Raw genomic sequence first — 25,912 nt, forward strand, 5'->3', positions numbered from 1 at the left:
GTCCCGAAATTAGATAGAAATCAAACGGCAAACAGCCTATCAGTGATGTTTTATGGTTCGTTTTGGGCGTAGGGCATGCGTGACTGTTAATAAGGCAGATCTTGGGCCTAGGCTGATATCTAATATGATAGCGGGTGGAGACCTACCCAAAGATATCCAATGGTGTGTGTGACTTGTGATTTGGGTATACATACCCCTGATATCTCATTGGCAAATCAGGAGTCAAAATAAATCAATATTTTCACTGATTCTTAAAAACTCAGGATATGATCAAAGATGCTCCTGATATGCTGCATGTCATAAAAAAATCCGGTCAGTATATCCCCTGATTCAGAACCTTTTCACCCAGTGTATTGACAAACTTTATCCCTCAAATAATTTATCGTAGGCCTAGCCTATCTTGCGTTTGGTGTGACTTAAACCTTACCCCATATCCAGTTTACACATGATGCTAGCATATGAACATGTTTTTAAAAGGAGCTACGAAAAGGCAGCACATCTAGGCATTACAATTTATTGTCTTCTATTCAACAAAGTGGTAGGCTACAGTACATATTCATAGCCTGGGTTTTCCCATGCTGCCTTACGAGCGCGATTTTATTCACGCTGCTAGGCAGCCTGGATTCCATGGAGCAAATTTTCGCCTCAGTTAGGGGAACAATCACAGAACGGAGGGAGGGCAGCAAGACGATGATGACACACCGAAGCCGTTATGAGCTACGTAAAGACGCATTTGATAGACATTCGTAGCGCCCAATAAACGGCTTTGGACATTCGTAAACCACGTTTCAAATACGAGAAAATGAATGTCTAGTTCCCAGACCCCATCTCAATGAGATGAGGTCTGACGTTAGCCAGGCTAACGTATTCATAAAACATTGGCAAAAAACTGTAAGAGCTTGGGTCTCAACACGGGTCCTTAACATAAAAGTAGAGAATGTCAGTTTAGTTACAAAAGTAAAGTGTTGTGCAATGTGTGTCTAGGGGTAGATGAATAAACTAAACATAATGCGACGGAGACGCAGAAGGAGGCGAGATCCCCAGAAGGGCAGCGAGTCAGGGCAGCTCCCAACGAGCTCTCTCGTCGGAGCAGGCCAGAGAAATGAGTGAGAGTGACATCATGCCAGAGCCGGCCCTCTTATGGCCACGACAATTAACTTTAGGAGGCGTCACCTCTGTACTCAGCAGCCTGTAGGAGACAGACAAGATAGCAGTAGCCAGTGTTGGGAAGGTTACTTGCAAAACGTATTCCGTTACAGAATACAGAATACATGCCCAAAAATGTAATTTGTAACGTATTCCATTACGTTACTCAATCTGAGTAACGTATTCTGAATACTTGGATTACTTACGCATTGAATTGCATTTTATAAGTGTAGGAATGCGGCCATCAAATCCTGCTTACTAAACAGGCCTAATTCTGGTGTGTTCTTCTGTTCGAAATGGCTGAAGTGTTAGGCCCACATAGGAGAATGTAAAGTCAACTGCTACCTGATACAACTTTAGCAAGGTGACCACTAAAACTACAGCAGGCGACTAGGCTAATTAAAACAAACAAAAAAATAGGCTACTTTAAGGGCGTAGCCAGAAATTATAATTAAGGTGTTTCTGTTAGATTTTAGGTGGCATCAACCCAGTACAAGTGAGGGGCACATATAACAGGTGGAACGCAAATAACCTCCAAAAGTAAACATAGACTACTGTATATCAGTGCTCTCAAAATTAACGTGATCGCATAATGACAATCGAAAAACGCATGTTAAAATATGCTACTTGCAAGAATAATTCTTCAGAGGCTGCATCATAACTCATTTTAAAACGTAAATGTAGATCTAATTAGAAAAGAAAATAAGCCATAAAGCTATTTTAAGTTAGAATAAAAAAATTAGAATGCAGTGCCTATTTTAGAGATGGGTTTTATTGTAGGTCTAAATCAACATGTGAACTAGGCTTTGTTTATTGATTAGCAAACTGTGTAACCGATTGGCTGAAGTAGCCTGAGCTATTAATACTTGGGAAAATATCCTTTGAACAGACATCAGGAACCACGATCAGTGAGGAACACGAGTTACCTCCGCTATATACTTTACTCCTAATTTGCTGTGCAAACAGTCATTTCAGGGTCTCCGATGACGCGTCCATAATGCGCGCTGGCTGCGTTTTGATGGGTGCAATATGAGGCTAGTGCAAGACTGAAGAGCCTGTGGCTCATGAAGAACATGGAAACAATTTCATCATAGATTGCTTTCAGGAGCTTCTGGGAAATGGAATTGCCTTTATTTATTTAGAGAGTGAATAAACTTATGAAACAGAGAAGTATCGTCATGTAATCCATTGATTTCAACAATGTAACTGTATTCTAAATATCAACTATTGAAATGGTAACTGTAACGGAATACAGTTAGGCTACTCATAATTTGTATTCTGAAAACGTAACGCCGGTACATGTATTCCGTTACTCCCCAACACTGGCAGTAGCACAATAGGGGCGGAGCCACCACACAAAGACCCACCGGGTCGTAACAACAAGCACATGGCAAGACCATCATGTTAAAGACTGGACATGAGAGAAGTCTTTTGTCACCCTCTTGGACCTTAACCATGGTCATTGGCGACACCTGAGGGGACCCCAAGGAAAACCACTAAAGCAGCACTTGCAGAAACTTGCATCACTATCAGATAATCTTCCAGATGAATATAATACAGCAACAATCATTGATGGAATGTCTCTGATCCAGAAAGTCAATAACAATGTCTCCACTTTTGCAGACATTGCTGCTGCTATTCATAGCATGATCCGTAAAGAGGCAAAGCAGAGGCAGATAATTGTTTAGATTAAATTAGATTATATTTAACTTTATTGTCATTGTGCAGAGAACAAGTACAGAGACAACGAAATGCAGTTTGTGTCTAAGCAGAAGTGCAAAAAAGCAGAAAAGTGCAATGTGATATACACAGTATAGGCAGGTGGTGCATAGACAGGACAAGAAATATAGTGCAGTGTAGACAGTAGTATACAGTTGTTTTGCAGAAGGTGGTTTAGAGTAGCATAAATTAAATATAAATATGTGCAGTGTATTAGCAGTTACCTTATAAGAGCAGAATAAATATGGCTATGTAATATGAACGATGTATGAACAACATGTAACAGCAATGTAGTGGCAGTACCATTATAGTAGTAGTAAGAACAATATAGATATATGCAGTGTATTAACAGAATATATTACAGAAAAACTGAATAAATATGGATATTTAGTATGAACCATATAAACAGATATGTACAGTATGTACAACTATGTGCAGTGTGGTAACAGTACCATTGTAGTGCAGAAACAGTAACATTACAATAGTATTAATAGTAGTGTATGTGCAGGATGAAAAGCAGTAGAATATGGCTATGTACAGTATAAGTGTAATTACAGTATGTACATTTGTAAATAAACAGACACTATGGGTGGGATAGGGTAGTGCAGTTGTGGGGGGGGGGGCTAGGGGATGTCCTCCTTGTTGTCCCTGTCAAGGTTGCCATGGTCGTGGACACCTCAACAGGCACAGGCAAGGAGGCATCAGGCGGGGGGCGGGGCAGGGGGTGATGGGGGCTAAGTTTGTTGGATGTCACCGGGATGCAGAGCTAGAGTTCAGTAGGGTGACAGCCGCAGGAAAGAAGCTTCCTCTGAACCTGCTGGTTCGGATGCGGAGAGACCTGTAACGCCTCCCGGAGGGGAGTGGGGTGAACAGTCTGTGGTTGGGGTGAGAACAGTCTTTGATGATGCGCGCCTTACGCAAGCATCGCTTGCCCTGGATGGCCTTGATGGAGGGGAGTGAGGAACCGGTGATGCTTTGGGCAGTTTTCACCACCCTTTGCAGTGCTTTCCGGTCGTGGGTAGAGCAGTTGCCATACCAAACTGTGACACAGTTGGTGAGGATGCTCTCGATGTTGCAGCGGTAGACGTTCACCAGGATCTGAGGAGACAGATGGACCTCAGAAAGAAGAGACGCTGGTGAGCCTTTTTGATCAGGGTAGAGGTGTTGAGGGTCCAAGAGAGGTCCTCAGAGATGTGGACACCCAAAAACTTGAAGCTGGTGACACGCTCCACCTCAGTCCTGTTGATGAGAATGGGTGTGTGGGTGCTAGCTTTAGACTTCTTAAAGTCCACAATGAGCTCTTTGGTCTTCTTGGTGTTGATAGCCAGGTTGTTATCAGTGCACCACGATGTTAGGTGCTGGACCTCCTCCCTGTAGGCCGTCTCATCGTTGTTGCTGATGAGCCCAATCACCGTAGTGTCATCTGCAAACTTGACAATGGTGTTAGAGCCATGTACAGGTGTGCAGTCGTAGGTGAAGAGGGAATAGAGGAGAGGACTCGGCACACATCCCTGTGGAACGCCGGTGTTCAGGTTGATGGTTGAGGAGGTGTGGCTATCTAACCTAACAGACTGAGGTCTGTTGGTTAGGAGGTCCAGAATCCAGTTACAGACGGAGGTATTGATGCCCAGTTCTCTGAGTTTGGTGATCAGGTTGGAGGGGATGATGGTAGGGCTGCAGCTATCGATTCTTTTTGTAATTGATTAATCTAGCACTTTATCGATCGATTAATCGGATATTTATTTTTTTGCATTTTTAAACAACCAAAACAAATAATGCATAACGAAAATGACATGGCTGTAAAATGATCAAGCAATTGGCACAGAGGTATTTATTCTAACTCCCAACATTTGGCTCCAAAACTAAGCCCATTTATTGCAATTTACCCATTTAGTGTTTATAAGTGCCAGTGCCAACAATTAAATAATGTTCAAAATGCTCTCTGTAAAATCGCAGCCTCTTGTGCATGACTTAGCTGGGCGAACAAAGCTGTGAAGTGCTGGGAGGGAGAAGAGGGAAAGCAATTTAATGTATTAATATGCACAACAAGTTTCATGCTGTAATCTAGACCTGACATCAAAGTAAATATCTGTTTTATTTTCTACACCTGCAGCATTTGCCATTAGGCTACTAACAAATAATTGTACCATTAGGCTACTAAAAAATGGCCTACCATTAGGCCACTAATAAATAATTTTACCATTAGGCTACTAAAAAATAATTTCTGGGGTGAGCTTATTTGCTATGGTAACCTAGTAACCTGTGTGTGTGTGTGTGTGTACGTGCACGCGTGTGGTGCGTGAGAGAAGATGAGGGTGCATGCATGTGTGTATAAGAAGGGGTTCTTTTTTTAGGAATACTGTCTTGCAATTGAACGTGAATAAGTTTACTACTTATAAACATTAAAGCTAAACATTATATCACGACATCGCTACAAATACAGTATGTGATTAAAATCAGCCAACATCAATGTAGGCTATAGGCTACGTAGATAGATAGATAGGCTAGATAGATTGATAGATAGCCTACTTCATTGACGCTTGGTGAAACAGCATGGAGTGGATGTTTTCGGTTCAGATGCTTGTTCTTTTCCTTTTTGAGTATGTAATGATCCCAAAACATTACTTGAAAACTTTAGACATTCTCTGCCATTTATGGACATCTTGACTTCGCCATCGCGCCAGCTAAATATATAGTGCGCGTCATAGGAATTTAACGAGGCTTCGAGGCAGGGTTTTTGCCTCGAGTAATTTTTGTAATCAAGTTATTTGAGTAACTCGATGAATCGTTTCAGCCCTACTCGTTAGCTACAATTAAAAAAAAAACATTTGTACTGCAGACCTATGTATGTCATCATTTAACATTAATTTCTCGCAATTGAAAGTAAGGAAGGTAGAATAGTAATGATCAATAAGGTCTGCATTCAGGTATTGGCATAACATGTTGCTCTGAAAACTCAAATTAGCTTTTTTTTTGCACATAAATCTTGAATTTTATCAACCAAAATGAAGAGCAAAATCACATAATGAGTCAAAATATGTATGCCAACATCAAACACCACATATGCATCAGTAATGTAAAAAGTGAAGTTTAAAATGAAGTTAAAAGTTACAGGCCAATAGCATTAACATCTAACTTATGTAAGCTTATGGAGAAAATGATCACTAGAAGACTTGTCTCCCCACACCAGAGTGGGTTCCGTAATGGACGTACTACGATGGACCCTGTTGTATGTCTAGAAAATGAAGTAAGGAAAGCGCAAGTCAGTAAAGAATCAGTCTTAGCAACATTCTTTGATATAGAGAAAGCGTATGATATGCTATGGAAGGAGGGACTGTTAATTAAGCTGAATAGAATGGGTATTAGTGGTAAGATGTTTAACTGGATTAGAGACTTTTTAAAGGATAGAACAATAGAAGTGAGAGTTGGGGTTAATTTTTCTAACATCTATTCAATAGAAAACAGAACACCTCAGGGTAGTGTATGCAGTCCAGTGCTGTTCAACATCATGATTAATGATGTTTTCAATACAATAGACGACATTAGAATTAATAGAGCATTATATGCGGATGATGGAGCTTTGTGGGTAAAAGGACGCAATATTGATAATATTACAACCAAAATGCAACTGGCTATTAACAAGGTAGAAAAATGGGCATGTGAGTTTTCATTTGTCTATAGAGAAGACTCAATTTATTTGTTTTTCAAAGAAAAGAATAAATCCCACACTAGAACTTAAGTTATATAATCAATCATTAAAACAAGTTAACGTTATTAGGTACCTGGGAGTGTGGTTTGATGTCAAGTTAACATTTAAGGAACACATACAGAAAATAAATGAGAGGTGCAAAAAGGGCATTAATGTTTTGAAATGTTTGTCAGGGTACAACTGGGGAGCGTCAGGGATGTCCCTTAAAAGAATTTATATTGCACTGATAAGATCAGTGTTAGACTATGGATGTATTGTGTATCGTTCAGCATCTAAGACATTGATTGGTGAAATCAATAGAATGCAGGCTAAAAGTCTGAGGATATGTTGTGGTGCATTTAGAACATCTTCAATACCAGCATTACAAATAGAAACAGGAGAAATGCCCTTAAGCCTTAGACGTATTAAGTTGAGTATGGCTTACTGGATTAATTTAAAGGAACATGATGTATCACACCCCACTAAGAAAGTTCTTAACGAGTGTTGGGAATATGGTAGATCCCAGATTTGTAGCTTTGGCTGGGATGGTAATAAAATAGCAAACCAATTGGAAATAGATGGTATCAATTGTAGTAAGACTGTGCCCCTGGTAGGAACTCCACCTTGGTTGTTTTGTTCTCCTATGGTGATTATGGAAACCAAAGAGATAGCTAAATCTGGAGGAGTGTATCAGAACGTAGAGCAATATCTAGAAAGTATGTATTATGATACAACACAGGTCTATACAGATGCATCTAAAGATTCAGAGGGTAAAACAGGTATTGCAGCATACAAGGATACAAGGATACAAGGAAGTTTATTGTCACATGCATATAGTTACTGGAAGTCCCTTACCAAGGAAGAAACCTTGGGCAGATCCACGGCTCAAGGGGCTAACCCAACTGCCAGGGGTCTTGGTGTGTGTGTTGGGGGGATGACAGGGGAGATGGGATAGTGTGCTGTGTATGTGGGGAGAGGGCAGTGTGCAATATGTGTGTTGGAGAAGCTTCCTCATGAGACAATGTGCTGTGTATTGGGGGGGGGGGGGGGCAGTGTGCTGTAAGTATGTTGGGGTTGTGTGTTGGAGAAGCTTCCTGATGAAATAATGTGCTGTGTATGAAGGGGGGGGCAGGGACTTACTATTGCAAGAAGAGTACTGTATGTAATGTATGTGAGTGATGGAGTGATGACAGTGAAGATGTGTGTGTGGGCGGGAGGGGAGTGGAGCAGTGACTGTGTGTGTGTGTGTAGTGTGTGTGTGGGTAGGTGGGGGCAGTGTGCTGTAAGTATGTAGAGGATGTGTGTTGGAGAAGATCCTGAAGACAATGTGCTGTGTATGTGGGGGGGTGGGGGGGCAGTGTGCAGCAAGTATGTAGAGGAGGCTTACTGTAGCAAGCAGTGTGCTGTATGTATGTGAAGTGATGACAGTGATGATGTAAGTGTGTGTGTTGGGGGGGGGGTCAGGGACTTACTATTGCAAGCAGAGTACTGTATGTAATGTATGTGAGTGATGACAGTGAAGATGTGTGTGTGGGCGGGAGGGGAGTGGAGCAGTGACTGTGTGTGTGTGTGTGTAGTGTGTGTGTGTGGGTAGGTGGGGGCAGTGTGCTGTAAGTATGTAGAGGATGTGTGTTGGAGAAGATCCTGAAGACAATGTGCTGTGTATGTGGGGGGGGGGCAGTGTGCAGCAAGTATGTAGAGGAGGCTTACTGTAGCAAGCAGTGTGCTGTATGTATGTGAAGTGATGACAGTGATGATGTAAGTGTGTGTGTTGGGGATGGGGGTGGGGTGGGGGGTGGGGGGGGCAGAAAGGCTAGGCAATCAAGGACATGGGTAGATGGAGGAGAAATCAAAAATAATAAATAAAAAGTGTGCAAAAGTGGGAGAAAGTCAGATATGTGTGTGTGTGTGTGTGTGTGTGTGTGTGTGTGTGTGTTTTGACGTGTGATGAAATAAGAAAATAAATAAAAGGTCTGTAGCATAGGGAGAGGGATGTAAAAGTGCTAAAAGTCTTGTAGGTGTGTGTGGGTGTGTGTGTGTGTGTGTGGGGGGGGGTCATGAGTGCTGAGGAGTGAATGAGTGCAAAGTCAGTATAGTGTGAGTTCAGAGTTGGGAAATGTTTGAGAGTGCTGAGGAGTGAATGTGTGCAAAGTCAGTATAGTGTGAGTTCAGAGTTCGGATGGCCTGGGGATAAAAACTTCTCCTGAGTCTCTCAGTTCTGGCTTTGTGACTACATAGGCGTCTTCTTGATTTCAGCGGTAGGAATAATCCATTGTTAGGATGAGAAGAGTCCTTCAGAATCTTTTGGGCTCTTAGGAGTACTCTTCTGGAATAGATATCTTGTAGAGCAGGGAGTTGAGTTCTTATAGTACGTTCAGCTGAGCGCACTACTCTCTGCAGAGTACTACAATCTCTAACTGTGGAGTTCCCATACCAGGTGATGATGCTACCAGTTAGGACACTCTCAACCGCTGAAGTGTAGAAGGCCTTCATGATGGATGTAGAAACTTTGAATTTCCTTAGCTGACGAAGGAAGTAGAGTCGTTGTCTGGACTTCTTCAGAACATATTGAGTGTTAACAGTCCATGTTAAGTCTTCAGTAATGTGGACACCAAGGTATTTAAAACTTGTGACTCTCTCTACAGGTTTCCCGCTGATCATTAGTGGGGTGTAACTGTAGTTCTGCTGCTGCCTTCTGTAATCCACTACCATTTCTTTGGTTTTATTGATATTCAGTGTCACGCTGTTAGATTGACACCACTGTGCCACCTCATCAACCTGATCCAAGTAGAACTGTTCATTGTTGTTACTAATCAGGCCCAAGATCACTGTGTCATCTGCAAACTTGATGATTGAGGTATGACTACTGTTGGCTTTGCAGTCATGTGTGTAGATGTTGTACAGCAGTGGACTCAAAACACAGCCTTGGGGAGCACCAGTGCTGATGGTTAATGAGTCAGATGTCAGACCCCCCACTCTAACCACTTGTGAACGGTTGGTGAGGAAGTCAAATATCCAGTGACACAGGGTGGTGTTCAGTCCTAAGGCCTTCATCTTTGTGACCAAGGTGAGAGGTACTATCGTGTTGAATGCTGAACTAAAGTCAATGAACAGCATCCTCACATAATTCCCATTACCCTCCTCCAGGTGAGTTAAGGTGGTGTGCATGAGGTTTGAGATGGCATCCTCTGTAGACCTGTTGGCTCTGTAAGCAAATTGGAGGGGGTCGAAGGAGGCAGGGAGGGATGAGCAGATAATGTTTTTCACAAGCTTCTCAAAACACTTCATCACTGTAGACGTCAGGGCTACTGGGCGGTAGTCATTCAGACATGATGGACTTTTGTTTTTCGGTACTGGAACAATAACAGACTGCTTGAGGCAAGTAGGAACTGTCTCTTGAGCCAATGATGTGTTAAAGATATAAGTGAACACAGGAGCTAACTGAGCAGCGCAGGATTTCAAAACCCTGTTAGAAATTCCATCCGGTCCAGTAGCTTTTCTACAATTTACCCTCCTAAAGGCATTGCTCACATCGACCTCAGAGACACAGAAAGGTGCATCCTCATTTGCTTCACATGCTGCAGCTAGTCCAATATAGTCTGTGTTTTTCATGCATATATCCCTGATCACAAAATCTCTATTAAAAAGAGAACATCAGACCATCTGTCCATATTTGCAGCTGAAATGACAGCTATTATTATTGGATAGAAGTAGCTAGGCCCCCTAAAGCAGTTATTTGTTCTGATTCAATGTCATCTCTCACATCTATACAAAATGGAGAATCATCATGCCGACAGGATTTATTGAATGAAATTAATAATATCATATTTGCAATCAGTCAACAGGGAATATCAATCCAGTTTGTATGGGTACCTGCTCATAAAGGAGTTGGTGGTAATGAGGAAGCAGACAAGCTGGCAAAAGAGGCAACTAAGGAAGAGGAAGTTCAGTTAAACATTCCTCTCAGCAGATCAGAAGTGAAGGTAATCATCAAACACAAAGTTAACTTAATATGGCAAGCTGAATGGGATAAGGAGAAGAAAGGTAGACATTTATATAATATACAAAAGAATATCCTAAATAACAAACCTATGTACCCAAACAGACAAGAGGAGGTTTGGTTTACAAGGATGAGAATAGGCCATACTGGTTTGAATAATAGCTTACATGTTGTAAATAAACATCCAACTGGAAAATGTGAGTTTTGTGGAATGAGAGAGGATGTAGATCATGTTCTTTTAAAATGCTTAAGATTCTCCAGACAAAGAGAAAAGCTAAAGAGGGAAGTGAACGCAGCCAAGAAAGCCTTCTCTTTAGACACCTTATTAGGTGAGCCTAGATCAGGAAACATCACTAGTGCTGTCATCACATTTATCAAAGAAACACAATTAGCAAATAGGATTTAGTTGGTTGTTTTGTGTTTTTTTTATTTTTTTTTATTTTTTAAATATTTAAATATTTTTTTTTTTATGATTTTCCTTGAAATAACATCCAATTGATTGCATCTCAGTCCAGTAGATGGCGGTAATACACTTTGCCTGTAAACTGCCATAAAACCTGACAGAAGAAGAATAAGAAGTTACCTTGATGTACAGTAGTAGCTGTGATGAGATCAAACTCCAAATAGACTTGCTTAAAATTAGTTGAATATAACAACCTGTGTAGGTTTTTATAGACCGTATTATGCTTTCAATGCATGTAATATACAATCCCAAAACAGAAAAAGTTGTGACGTTGTTTAAAATGTGAATAAAAATAGTAGATAGAATAATAATAATCTGCAAATCTCTTAAACTCATATTTGGTTGCAAAAAGGACACAGACAACATCAAATGTTTAAAATGACAAATTTGACTATTTTATGGAAAATATATGTTCATTTTGAATTTGATACCAGCAACATGATTCAAACGGGGGTAACAAAATGCTGGAAAAGTTGTGCAATGATAAAGAAAGAAAAGGAAGAATGTTTCACAATGAATTAGGGCAACTGGCAACACGATTGGGTATGAAAAAGAGCATCCCAGAGAGGCAGGGTCTCTTAGAAGTAAAGATGTAGGGGTATTCATCACTCTGTATAAACCTGTGTGCACAAATGATGATACAATGTCCTTTTTAATGCCTTTCAACATGAATTTGTGACGTATTTAGGGAGTTCATCATCTACTACAGGACATAATTCTTAAAACATTCAGAGAATCCAGAGAAATCCTTGCAAACAAGGGAAATAGCTGAAAAACAAATTGGATGGCCGTGGTCTTTTGGACCTCAGATGGCACTGTATCAACACCAGACCTGTCATTGTATGGGCTCAGGAAAACCTCTGATAACCATTGTCTATGTGTCCAGTTTAATACTCAATTCAAAAACTGCAGCCAAAAACAGCTAATTGTATTGAGACATGATACAGAAAATACCACCCTCTTATCTGGGCCTGAGCTTGTTTAAAATGGACTGAGGTAACATGGGAAAAAGTCCTGTGGTTAGACCAGTCAAAGTCTGCCATTCTTTTTGGAAATTATGGACTCATCTGGGCTAAAGAGGAGAGGGCCTGTCCAATTATTCAACCTATCCAACTTGTTTTAGTGCTCAGTTCGAAACCCAACATCTATGACGGTGTGGAGGAGCATTCATGCCTACAGCATGGGCATCTTGCACATTTGCCAAAGCACAATCAATTCTGAATGATGTATACAGGTTTTGAGCAACATATACTGCCATCCAGGCAATGTCTTTTCCAGGGACGACCTTGAATATTTCAGGAAAACAATGGCAAAATGAATTCTGCACATATTTAAATAGTATTTATCCATAGAGGAAGAGTCTAGGTGCTAAGATGGCCTGTCTGCAGTCCAGATCTGTCAAATTAGGTGCATAATGGAATGAAAAGCATGACTAAGAATACCCCACACTGTTGAGCAACTGAAATCCTATATCAGGGAGTAATGGGACAACATTTCATTTTCAAAACTGTAGCAAATGGTCTCCTCAGTTCCTAAACATTTACAGAATTGAAGATTAAATGAAGAGGTGAAGCAGTACAGTGGTAAACATGCTCCCGTCCCAACTTTTTTTAAAACATGTTGCTGGCATCAAATTCAAAATTAACATATACTTTCCATGAAATAGTCCAAATTTTCATTTTCAACATTTGACTATGTACTTTTTGGTGCTAAATATGGGTTTACGAGACTTAACGAGTATATTATGACATTCTGTTTTTATTTGCATTTTACACAACGTCCCAACTTTTTCTGTTTAGGGGTTGTATTTTAAGTCAATTTATCAATTAGTTTCCACAAAATTCGCCAGAAGTCATCATTTAAGGGGTTATTTTTCAAAATTTTCGTCACGAGGGAGCATGCCCCCGAACCTCCCTAGCATTTTGAAGACCCAAAAGTATTTTATGTTTTGGGGCCCAAATTCTCCAGCAGCAAATAATTTGCATTTTTGTACATTGTGACCACCTATTTCATTTTTGAATCACAAAGTATGTGAGACAGCAAGGGACAAGGGTGTACAGTACTGTATGTGCGCGTATGGTAGTGGGCCTATTTGGAAGAAAGTCCAGGGCCTTTTTTTAGTCCCAGTCCGTCCCTGGCCAGGACCAGCCACTCAAAGCGCTTTATAATATGTTATTCTGCTGAAGTGACATCCAGAGTGGGGGTATAGTGTTATCAAATAGTGCGGGGTAGAGAGAGAGAGAGATTTCTTATCGTTATTTCTTATCTAGTAAGTATCATTTGTATCTTCAAGTAAATTCAGGGGATGCGTTAACTTTAGTGTTGGAAGGTGAAGTCGAGGCAAGGCAAGTTGCAGCTCGAATTCTCATAATTTGTGAGCAATACAGTCGGTTTCTATTTGTCTTTGTAAATAGCATACTGTAAATAAAGCCGTAATGTGATGTTACAGAGTTTGTGACTTGCTTTTGTTTCAGTTGTGTATTTAGGCTAAGTTAGATAGCTCGCTATATAATGGTGTAGCCTGGCTAAAAGCCTACCAGGGGAGATTAAAAATGAAAAAGAATAGTCACAGAGAAATAACTCTAGTAGGCTAGCCTATTTAAACTCCCCCCAAGCTGCCATGTCTCAGAACTCTATACTGTTTGGTCTATTCTGGGTTTTAGAATAATCTTTGCCTTCAAAGAACAAAATAGCACCGTAGTAAATAATTGACCATTTTCCAATTCCAAAGAGCAGCAACCACCACTGGATCTGAGATGTCGATAAAGTCGATCAGATGTGAAGTTGTGACCAGAGTGAGTTCATTGTAGGCCTATATAAAGTGTGATAAACCCAACCGCTATTAAGTCGTTTGCCTCCCACAAACAGAAAAAAGGGAACTAACCCTGGAGTTGTAGATGTTTAACTTCGGCCCTGGAACAGAATAACTAACTTCGGCCCTGGAACAGAATAACGTTATGTCCAGCACGCTTTCTGACTGTGGTCAGAAACACAACATGTAAAGTTAATAGAATTTCCACTCAATAAAAATTCCTGTGTGGTAGAAAAAGGGGTCATGTGCCTGTCCAGAACTTGTGAGTATGGTTGTTTATCAAATGATTAATTCTGCCTTAAACTAAAGTCACATACACTCTTAAAAGTGCTGGGTTATTATTTTAACTAAAGCACTGGGTTAATGACATTTTTACTTTTTATTGGGTTATCATAACCCATGCTGGGTTATTGTTAAGACCCAGGTGCTGGGTTAGTGGCTGAGAGCACAAAAAATCATGTAATGCACCCAGTGCCTGGGTAATTTTAACCCAGTCATTGGTCATTATAATATAGTCTACCAGTTGGATTGACAATCGCAAAGACATGAAGACAACAGTCTTGTACCCCTGGAACAGTGTTCTAGAATATTTGATTGCAACCGTTGGTCCTCCACATCAAGCGACAAGCCGGCAGTGAAAGCTCGAAGGTATGTTGAATTTGTGTAAAATCCGTATGCCACAATTTATATGATGATATATGATATGATATTTGGTAGAATGCATAGACTAATCCGGTGTAGGCTAACTTTTTGAAGATAGTAACGTTATATTAAGGTTAACATTAACGGTGACGTTAACGTTGCTACACAAGCTATTTTTCAAGCTATTTGGTTATGTTAGCTGCTAACGTTAGCTGCTAACTTGCATACTGTAGGCCAACTGGCTAACTTAGGATAACACATAAGTAAACTCATTGTAGAAGTGTTTTTAATCAGATACTGTATTCTATGACGTCTGTTGTGGTTAGAAAGTGCTTTAACGGGATGTGTTTTCAGCAAACGTTAGGCAACGATAGGTAGGTAGAAGCTAGCTAGTTAGCGTTAACGTTAGCTTGCCACTTCGCTGGCCATTGCAGGGAGTCATAGCAGAGGTGAAGTTCGGCACTTCTTTTGAATCTGAGGGACTAGAGGTGACTACATATTTGGCATTTACGTTCAATTTAAACAGAACAGAAACAGTAAAGCGGAACTTCAAGCGTAACTCTGCCAAAATGCAGCCTAGGGTGTTTTTGGGAATGTACCTGAATCAAACTTTAGTTTAAAACCATAATTACGTCCATTTTTAAGCTTCTATGAGTTGTCGTTTTCGGGTGGGGTGGCCTTTTGAATGCACTACTATTTTGATACATGATCGTGTCAAAATCTGTATTTTTAAAACACTAAGAAGGCTCAACACAACTTGAAACTTTGATCGAAGTATTATCAGTGTCTATACACATGAACTCGAGCATTGAGAACATTGTTCGTGTACACATAGTTTACTAAAATGAAAGGGTTTGTTTTTAAAATAGCGCTAGCGATTTGATGCGATCATGTATAAAAGTAGTAGTGCTCCTATCATCAAAAGGCCATTTCACCTGAAAACGACAATGCAAGCTTAGAAGTGGCGCTTCGGACGTAATTTTGCTTTTATGACATCCTCTACATTCACATTGCACAGTAGCCTAGATCACAATCTACATATTTGTCATATAATGTATTGATAAGAAGGTCCTCAAATTGTCTATAAACTAATGGTCCGTACATGATTATCTGTTCCACAGGCAATGTTCAGCCCCACTCATATTCCAGATCCTGCCCAGTTTACAGCTGCAACACAGGTACACAGTAAAACCTTGACCATCATCACCCTAGCATCTATAATTTGGTTCTTAGCTGAAGTTCACTTTGGTTTCAGTCATGTGAAGTTTGTCATCAGGAACACAATATATGAGCAGATAGATCTAACTAGCCTACTATTCAAACATTTCCTTACATACTGAAATCCACTGCTTCATCAATCCCTTATTTAATCAAATATATCCCTGTTTGTTCCCTACATTTACTATCTGTGTCTGTTTCATAGCCATGTACAGTTAAACAGCAGCAATTGTTTTTTACTGGATGTATTGTACAGCTCAGCTGTGCTGTTGCCGTTTTCGTTGCTGTGCTGCTCAATAATGGAATAATAACCATAATTTAGGTCAAAATTGAAATCACAATTATTTAGTCTAAACCAGGAGTTCTCAACATTTTCTATCCCATGGCCCACCTAGACATACTTGTAACAAAACAGGGCCTGGTAAATAGCCTATTGTTAACATACTGTATGTGAATGTTAGCCTCTTATATTGACCTGGGTTAAGATGAGTTGCATGTGTGGCAATTACTCAGCCCACTGACTTTAGTTTATCTAATTGTGATAAACTTGACGTACTGTTCACTCCAATAATTTAGTTTTTCTTTATTTTCTAATGACACCGGATAATGACGAAGGACTGTTACAGCGACCTCCACACCACCCTCTTCCAGAGCTCCTTCAGAAGACTAACGATAGTAAGATATTTTACATGTAATGTATGTTATCATTTCATAGTGACAACTGTTAATTGGCAGAAGGAAGCCAAATATGAAGGGCTGGGCTCTCCTGAACGTAAGCTATTTAGCATGCAGATGGAGAACACACTGACACAGGCACACACACACAAAATACACAGCACAGTCCTATTCAAAATGGAGAATGACAAAAATTACAGAAAAAGTTTGAGAACCACAGGTGTGGGGTCACTCGTTTAGCTCTGTTAGTTGGACCTGGGTGATGCTGTTATTTGTGTAACGGGCCCTTTTTCTGTATTTCCTAGTGGCACAAGATGATTGGCAACAAGAGACACCCAGTGATGAGCTCTCCTGAATGTAAGTTAATTAACACGCAGACACAGAACAGAGTCTGTAAAGCAACTTTGTAAGCAATTAAAGCTGTGTCACTCACAGACACTCATTTCGGTTACATTACCTGTACAGTCTAGTCTGTTCTCCTGCAATCAAACTAGCTGTCTTAGTCTAAAACTACATACAGTCAAGTTAGTTTGACCCGAGAGCATGGTGGCTAGCTAGCAGGTATCTTTATATTAAAGACAATGTTTCTACTATTAGGCTGATAGAGATTCCACTTGGTAGTCACTAGAGTAGCTGGCTGCCTGTTTCGGTTTTAATTTTGGGTAGGAAGAAAAGTCTCTCTCTCTCTCTCTCTCTCTCTCTCTCTCTCTCTCTCATAGGCTAGGCTGTGCAGAGTCCAAAAAGGCTGCCCTCATTCATACGTCATTCTGACTGAATCCGATATGATCTGACACTGATTACCTAAAAGAATCATTAATCTTTGTTTTAACCTTTTTAATCTTTGTGTTTCAAGTGTCCCATCTGTCCCGTCCAGACCTTCCACACAGGATCCCTCAAAGTAAGACATATTTTAGTGTATGATGTGTTTCATGTGTCTATACTTTTTACTCTGTGTTATGGTAGGCTAGAGGCTGAGAGAGGGTAGTCACTAGAGTAGCTGGCTGCCTGTTTCGGACAAGACACATTTCATCCATTGTATTTTTGTTAACACCTATATTTTTTCTGTTTTCCACAGGTCAAAGATTTCCCAGATCAGCTCCTGCAGGATGCACAGGTATTTTGGACAAGTTCTCTCTACTGTTGTCACTACACTACTGTATTATGAGCATTGCTAGTTAATTGTTTTTTTTTTTTTTTTTTAGTTTTTTGTAAAATGTTTTTTAGATTTTAGTAAAATTGTTGTTCAAAATGAAATGAAACAGTGTTTTTTACTTTTGTACTGTAGCCCATTTGTGGCAATCAATAAAAAATATAAAAATTAATATAATGTATTCTCCTATGTCTATTTCAGCTGATTTTTTCAGCCCTATTTCACCTTGATGTACATAAGTAAAATAAAGTAAAGAAATATGTTTTTGGAAATCCATAAGCAAAAAAACAGAACACCCAATAGTGGGTCAAATATATAACCCAACAGAGAGGTAAATATGAACCAGTAATGGGCTGGTAGGTCATATCCATTTTTCTGGGTTATTTTGACCCATCATGTTAGTAAGAATGACCCATAGTTGGTTTGATAAAAGTAACCCAATTTAGAGTTAAAGTCACCAACCCAATGGATTATGTTATTTTAACCCAACATGAGGTCGGTCCAATAGTGACCCAGGTACCTGGGCTAGGAATAACCCAATTTGGGTTGTTTCCAACCCAGCATTTTTAAGAGTGTAGGCGCAGATTAATCAAATTGGCCATGTGTTCATCAGCCTCAAAATTCCACTGATTTTCAGAATGAAGCTGATCTTAGTATACTTTTGTCATTTTAGTTGGATCCTACGGTAGGCCTACCGATTTCTGATTTTATCACTGATCATGGTGAGTGGATATTAGGTCTAGTTTGTTTTTTTACAAAGTTCTTAAAATACTTAAAGGACAATTCCGGTGCAAAACGAACCTAGGGGTTAATAACACATTTGTACCGAGTTTGACCGTTCTTTGGGATATGTTTTCATGCTAATCGAATGTGACCAGTTTTATCACAAACCGCTAGCTAAATTAGCTTAACATATCCCAGAGAATGGTCAAACTCGAACATTTTGCGCAGGAATTGTCCTTTAATGAAAATTAATACCCTGTGTATTCCTTTTAAAAATATGTATTTCTTTATGAAATTTTCCTTTTACGCAGAAGATCCTACGGTACAGATTTGTGATTTTATTACTTGGATTTCTGATCATGGTGAGTGGATATTAGTTTGTTTTTCACAAAGTTTTTAAAATACTTAATGAAAATAAATACCCGGTGTATTCCTTTTAAAAATATGTATTTCTTTATCAGATTTTCCTTTATGCAGAGTAATAGCCAATAGTTCTGTAGGCAGGGGCGAACTGACAAGCTGTGCGTTCTGGAAAAGTCCATCTGACGGCTGTCGACTGCCTGGCTCAGTGCCTCATCGGCCAAGTAGGACGACTGTCTAGCTCTCCACATAAATATACATCACTCAGGCTTAATCAAAGCTATCAGTATGTCTACGCCATCAGTTGTTATTGTCATCCAAAAAAGTAAACATTTGCGCCATCGCGTTTCGCGACACTAGGCAAGATGATGCAGCCTTTATATTTCGCCCCTCTCTGTGGTTCAGTCTTGCTCATAGCCTTGCTTCAAAAACGCTCTAGAATTGAATTCCGTGTGTGCAGAACAGGTGGTGAATGTCAGTTAGAGCCAGTCCGCTAGCGTGTCGTAAGCGTGGGGGATGTGGGTGTTATAACGTACACACTTTTGCTGGAACACGATTCTATCCCCCACACTTTTTGTAAGATTAAAATGAAAGTAAAATTTGGAAATAAATGCTCCCGTAAATAGTTGGAACCGTATCTACCATAACGCATACACAGAGAGACACAAATAGGTCTGTTGATTTGATTGAACGGTCATCCAGCCAATCACATCGAGTTAGTCAGTGAAAAACCAGAGCCGCTCTGATCAAATTCAAAGTGTGCATCTTTCAAGGCTGTGCTGCTGCTTGGGTCTGCATTATAACGTCTGCAGTGAGCAGATTTCAGGTAGAATTGAAATGATAATTGTTACCGCATTATGCTAATTTAGTAAACCAAAATTCACTGTCTGACTGACAGTTTTTGTCAGAATGTAGAAATGCAGGGAGTCAATAAGTGAAAGCAGGGGTGCGCGCACCAAGGCACTGTTGTTTCTGCAGAAAGACCAGGCTACTGTTCTCAGAGCATTATGCTTTCTCTGTCTATTATCTGCAGCTTTTCTCAAACTATAGGCCTCCTCAACAATTAACCTACTGGTCCACGTAGCCGCGAAATTAAGTTATGCCCGGTGCTTCACATGTCTGATCATTTGCAGCAAGATTGAATTGTATGGGACCGCGGACTGAGAAAAAAGTTAACTAGGCTAAAAGTTTCCCCAATTAGAAATACTCATTAATTTGGTGTGATCAACTATATAGACATAGCCCATTCAGCACACATACGTCTCCAAGACGCTTGGAAAAGATCTGAACAGCTTAATTACATCGCGTTCCATTTAGAACGTCTTATTTGATCTGATCTTACAAACGTCGGCGGCATTTCACTGTCAATGTGTGTCGTAGTGCTACATCTACTGGAGATCTTAATGTCTAAAATACGATCGCGTTCCATTTAGAACATCTTATTTTGATCTTACAAACGGCGGCGTCAAGACACATTTGAGTTATACATCTGAGAGCTAAGATTTCCATCTTGTAGAACTCAATAGAACGCTTATGAGCGCTCATGCAATGTGTGCGTCCCTGCAGCAAGTGAAACTGGAGGTAACGTGGGCTAGAAGCAACAATAGTTTAAACAACAACGTGGCTTCCTATAACTATCAATGGAAAAACCATAGAAACTGCTAATCATAATCTTTAAATTGACATTAATTAAGCTGGCTACAGTATGTAACACAATTTATTTATATTATCACGAGTCAGGCCCGCACGGGGATTCGAACCCAGGTCTCCGGAGTGAAAGGTGGAGATGAATCCCCTGTACCACCCTCAGAAGTGAATGAACCAAAATTCAGAGGAGTCAGATTCAGAGTCTTCTTTACCGAGTCAAAACAGGCAGGCAAACAGACTTTCTTGTGGGTTGTTGCAAAATCACAGGTATAAGGCAATGACCATCTAGTCGAAAAAAAAAAGGCAGAAAATCCAAAAACAGAGGGCAGTAGACAAAGTCCATTCAACAAGCCAGCCAAAAATTCGAAGTAAAAAAAAAAAACACCTCAAAGAGGGAGAAATTGATAACCAAAAGTCTCTTTCACAAGCATTCAAAACAGGAGTACACTTACGAAACAGGTGGCACACAGGAGAACTCAGCAAAGGCACTAACAAACACATGCTCCTTAAATACTCTGATTCATTAACACTCACAGGTGTAATCACTCAAACACATGAGTCGAGAAAATCCGGAAATTTCCGAAAATAACAAAAAAAGGTGCAAATGAGGACATCTAGTGGCCAAAAGTAGTAACTGCAACTGGAAAGTCCCTGGGACCTGACAGGACCCCCTCCTTTAGGATCGTCTCCTGACGATCCTCGGTCGATCAGGATGTGACTGGTGAAAATCTCTGATCAAAGTGCGATCAATAATGTTCCGAGCAGGTGTCCTTGAACGCTCTTCTGGGCCATAGCCTTCCCAGTCAACTAGGTACTGGAGTCCGCCCCGGACCCGACGGGAATCCAGCAGCCGGTTGACTGTAAAAGTGGTCTGACCATCAACGACCCGTGGAGGAGGTGGGGCCTTGGGCTTAGGAAGCAGTGGTGAGGTAACCACAGGGCGAAGGCGGGAGACATGGAATGTTGGGTTGACCCGCAAGGTGGGAGGCAGTTGCAGTCTGTAGGCGACTGGGTTGACTCGCCTAACCACCTTGAAGGGACCAACAAAGCGAGGTGCCAGCTTCCGATTCTCCAACTTTAACAGAAGGTCCTTGGAGGCAAGCCACACCCTCTGTCCCACTCGGAAAGGTCGGACCGGTCTCCTACGGCGGTTGGCCTGCTGCTGGTATACCTGGGAAGCCCAGAGTAGGAACCGTCTGGCCTTTCTCCAAGTCTGGTGGCACCGCCGCACAAACCTCTGGGCCGAGGGAACACCAACATCATCTTCCTGCTCAGGAAACAAAGGAGGTTTATAACCAAACTGGCATTCAAAGGGTGACATACCTATGGCCGCAGACTTCAGAGTATTGTGCACATATTCTGCCCATGGAAGTCGTGAACTCCAGGAAGACGGGTTAGCTGACACCAAACACCTTAGAGTAGCTTCCAGGTCCTGATTCAGTCTCTCTATTTGGCCATTAGACTCTGGATGAAATCCTGATGAAAGACTGACAGTTCCGCCAATGAGTCTGCAGAAGGCCCGCCAGAATCCCGATGTGAACTGGGACCCTCGATCCAACACAACATCCTGGGGAAGATCAAACACTCGAAACACATGGTCGCATATAAGTCTGGCAGTCTCAGGAGCAGAGGGGAGTTTGGGTAAAGGTAGGAAATGGCAAGCCTTGGAAAATCTGTCAATGATAACAAGAATAACAGAATTACCTTGTGATGGAGGCAGGCCGGTGATGAAATCCAGGGAAATATGCGACCATGGTCTCCGGGGAATGGGCAAAGGATGGAGTAGGCCCTGGGGTCTTTGGCGAAGATCCTTACCCTGGACACAGTTGGAACAAGCTGCCACAAAGGTCTCTACATCCTTCTTCATACCTGGCCACCAAAAGCGCCATTGTAGGAACTCCAATGTCCTGGATGATCCCGGATGAGCAGTCAGCTGTGAACTATGGCCCCACTGGAGGATCTGTCCCCTGACCCTCTGTGGAACGAACAACCGCCCAGCTGGAACTGCACAAGGGCCAGGATCTCTTTGCAAAGCTCGCTGGACAACAGATGTGATCTCCCAGCGAACTGGGGCTACCACTCGGGAGCTCGGGAGGATAGGCTCGGGAGAACCCTCTGGGCCATCGGAAGGAAACTGTCGGGAGAGGGCATCAGGTTTCTTGTTCTTAGTCCCAGGCCTGTAGGAAAGGGTGAAGTCAAAGTGGTTAAAGAAGAGAGCCCACCAAGCCTGGCGTGGATTCAGACGCTTGGCCTGTTGGATATATTCCAAGTTCTTATGATCAGTCCACACCAGAAAAGGGTGTGAGGCGCCTTCCAACCAATGTCGCCACTCTTCTAACGCCAGCTTCACGGCCAAGAGCTCCCGGTTCCCAATCTCATAATTCCTCTCTGTGGCAGTCAGTTTTTGGGAGAAAAAAAGCACATGGATGATGTCTCCCATCAGCGGCCTTCTGGGACAACACTGCCCTCACTCCTACATCTGAGGCATCTACCTCGACAACAAATGGGCGGGCAGGGTCGGGCTGGCAAAGGATGGGTGCAGTGGTGAAACGCCGCTTCAGGATCTTGAAGGCTCTGTCAGCCTCAGAAGACCAGGAAAAAGGGGTATTGCTCTTCCAAGTTAAAGCAGTGATGGGAGCAGCAATGGAGCTGAATCCTCGGATGAACTTCCGATAGAAGTTGACAAACCCCAAGAAACTCTGCGTTTCCCTAATTGACCTAGGAACAGACCAGTCCCCGACAGCTTGCACCTTCTTTGGATCCATCTCAATCTTCCCTTCAGAAATGATGAAGCCAAGGAAGGACACCTTCAAAACATGGAACTCACACTTCTCGGGTTTGACGAAGAGGTGGTTCTTTAGCAGATGACTCAGGACAAGACGGACGTGCTGGACATGTTGACGGAGATCCTTAGAGAAGATTAAGATGTCATCAAGATAAACAAAGACAAACTTATTCAACATGTCCCGTAGGACGTCATTGATCAGAGCTTGGAACACAGCTGGAGCGTTGGTGAGTCCAAAAGGCATGACCTGGTATTCATAATGGCCTGTAGGAGTGTTGAATGCCGTCTTCCATTCGTCCCCCTCACAAATACGCACAAGGTGATAAGCATTGCGAAGATCCAGCTTGGTAAAGACAGTGGCTCCCTGGAGCAACTCAAAGGCTGAAGCAATGAGGGGAAGTGGATAGCGATTCCTTATAGTGATCTTATCGAGTCCACGATAATCAATGCATGGCTGAAGACCTCCGTCCTTGCCAACGAAGAAGAAGCCCGCCCCCGCTGGAGAGCACGAAGGTCGGATGAAGCCAGAAGCCAGCGCCTCCTTGATATACTGGTCCATGGCCACTCGTTCTGGAGCTGACAGAGAGAAAATGGGGGACAGGTACCAGGCAACAAGTCTACGGCACAATCATAAGGTCTGTGGGGTGGAAGGGTAGTTGCTCTTTTCTTACTAAAGACCTCACTCAAGTTGTGGTATTCAGGGGGCACTCGGGAAAGCTCAGGAGGCTCAGAAGGTTCATGAGACGGGAGTCTTGAAAAGAGACAGGTAGCGTGGCAGGTGGGGCCCCACTCAAGTATAGTGCGAGAGGTCCAATCCAGATGGGGATTATGCCGAGTCAGCCATGGGAATCCTAGGACCACAGCAAAATCTGGTGACTGGATAAGGTGGAAAGACAGCTCTTCCTTGTGATTATTGATGTGCACTCTCACAGCAGAGGTCGTCTGGTCTACTAGACCTGGGCCCAAGGGCCGTCGATCCAGGGCAGTCACAGATAGAGGAGGATCAAGGCTTAAGATGGGGATGTTGAGACGTTGTGCTAAGGAGAGGTCCATGAAGTTTCCCGCAGATCCAGAATCAATGAAGGCTTGAAGGGTGTGTTCTCGATGACCCCAGGAGATGGTAATGGGGACAAAGAGGCCAGAACCCAGATTACTCAGGAGACAAAGTTACCCCGTCACAGTCCCCCTTTCGGCTGGACGGGGCTTGGCTTTTCCCACCAACTCTGGGCAGGCATTGCGGAAATGCCCAGGCTTCCCACAATACAGGCAACAGTTGTTCCTCATCCTTCGGTCACGTTCAGCCTGGGATAGTCTTGTTCCACCGAGCTGCATTGGCTCCGGAACCTCTTCAGAGAGCTGAGGAGCCCGGCTGGCACAGGATAGTGGTTCTGAGAAGGGCCCTCTTGGGACTCGGGATCGCTCCTGGAGACGGTTGTCCAGACGGATAACTCTAGAGATCAGTGACTCCAGATCCTCACTGATCTCTAGAGATAGAGCTAGAGAGAAGATTTGGGGCCTCCACCACCTTGACGACATCAGTAATATTGAATACTGTGATCATTCACATCAGTGTCAATGTTATTACAGTGGTGGTGTGTAGGTCTAATTGAGTGCCTGTCACTTTAAGAGTAACGTCAAAGTAGCTTTCATTCTCATGGTTTTAGGCTAGAGGAAAATAGTCGCATCATCCAAGGATATATGGATGCAATTCATTATGTTTTCTATGTCATTTGATAAAATAAATTAACAAGTCAAAGAAAATATTTATGGGATCATAGAAGAGATAAGTGTCTTGCAATGTTAATTTCTATGATTTTGTTGAAATCATCACATTAATGATAGACATGACACGTGAGCCACAGGCACACGGGAACCTATTTTTGACCAGGGGTGATGAATAACAAAAATAATGGATGTCCGACGATTTCTCTCCCCCCCCCCACCCCTGGACATGTTTAGGATTTTGACTGCTAAATACGTCATTTTAGTGCGGTGTGCGGGTGATAGCGAGAAGTTTTAGAAAAGTCCTGGGCAGCCACAAATTCCAATGTTCCGCGACAGCACTCCGAGTCCACTGCGCCCACCCTAACCCCACAGAAGCGCACTTGACATTGTTAGCTTATTTTAGTTTAGCTAAGGAAAATTACTTTTCTGATCGTCAAAACCACACCAGATATGTTAGGCTTTAAATATAGGCTAATAATCAGGCTGCAATGATCTCGCAAATAATTTCTGAATAGCCTAAAGTGTGTCGTTTCCACAGCAAGTATGTGTCCTATTAATTTCTATCTTAGCGACTAGGATAGTGAAATGATTTCACTAGCTATGCATTTATTATTTTTGCAAAACTGTAAAACACAATTAAAGTTTCTTTCAGCTTATCCATGTTTTTTTTGAATGTGTAAATCGCATAGAATATGTAGGCCTATATCAACCGTAGGCCTACACACTTCGCTATCACATAGATGAAACCACGCTACGGTTCTTACAGTAACTGACTCACGTTCACGTTGATCTCTATAACTGTTAATTTTTAGTAGCCTATATTCGAACCTATCCATAACCCTTTTTTGCTACTTGACTCATCATTTCACATACTTATTATTGTTATTTAAAAATATATATAATATTTTTTAAAAATCTATTTCCTGCCAGCAGGGGGTGCTGCAGCACCCTCAGCACCCCCCTTCCCGCGCCCTTGGGTCACTAGCGAATAGCGTAAATACATTTAGGGGTTTGTCCAGTCCACATTTGGGGTGGTTTTGTTATCAAACGTCAGGTGCCTGGCGCAAAAAGGTGGCTCTTATGTTTCTTAATCAGTCATGGGTGTGTTTTGGGCGTAACATCCTTTAAGCCAATGAGGAGGACATCTGTCATTCCCTTT

At 41.8% G+C, this 25,912-nt stretch overlaps 1 protein-coding gene across 9 annotated transcripts in view; it reads left to right on the plus strand.

Annotated features, from left to right (window-relative positions):
• The window catches only part of LOC121714864 (NXPE family member 3-like), a 91,186-nt gene that overhangs the window by 28,784 nt on the left and 36,490 nt on the right, over positions 1–25,912 (plus strand). The window contains exons 1-8 of one of the 9 annotated variants that reach the window (XM_042100013.1): positions 14,148–14,476; positions 15,592–15,648; positions 16,304–16,363; positions 16,669–16,720; positions 17,217–17,261; positions 17,439–17,477; positions 18,187–18,235; positions 18,551–18,598. In XM_042100013.1, the coding sequence (XP_041955947.1) occupies positions 18,233–18,235; positions 18,551–18,598 (51 nt within the window). In that variant the 5' untranslated portion in view covers positions 14,148–14,476; positions 15,592–15,648; positions 16,304–16,363; ... (2 more) ...; positions 17,439–17,477; positions 18,187–18,232. The other 8 variants (XM_042100008.1, XM_042100015.1, XM_042100007.1 and 5 more) reach the window with 8 other exon arrangements.

The sequence above is a fragment of the Alosa sapidissima genome, chromosome 8 (assembly GCF_018492685.1).
Source record: "Alosa sapidissima isolate fAloSap1 chromosome 8, fAloSap1.pri, whole genome shotgun sequence".
In the NCBI taxonomy this organism is placed as follows: Eukaryota; Metazoa; Chordata; class Actinopteri; order Clupeiformes; family Clupeidae; genus Alosa; species Alosa sapidissima.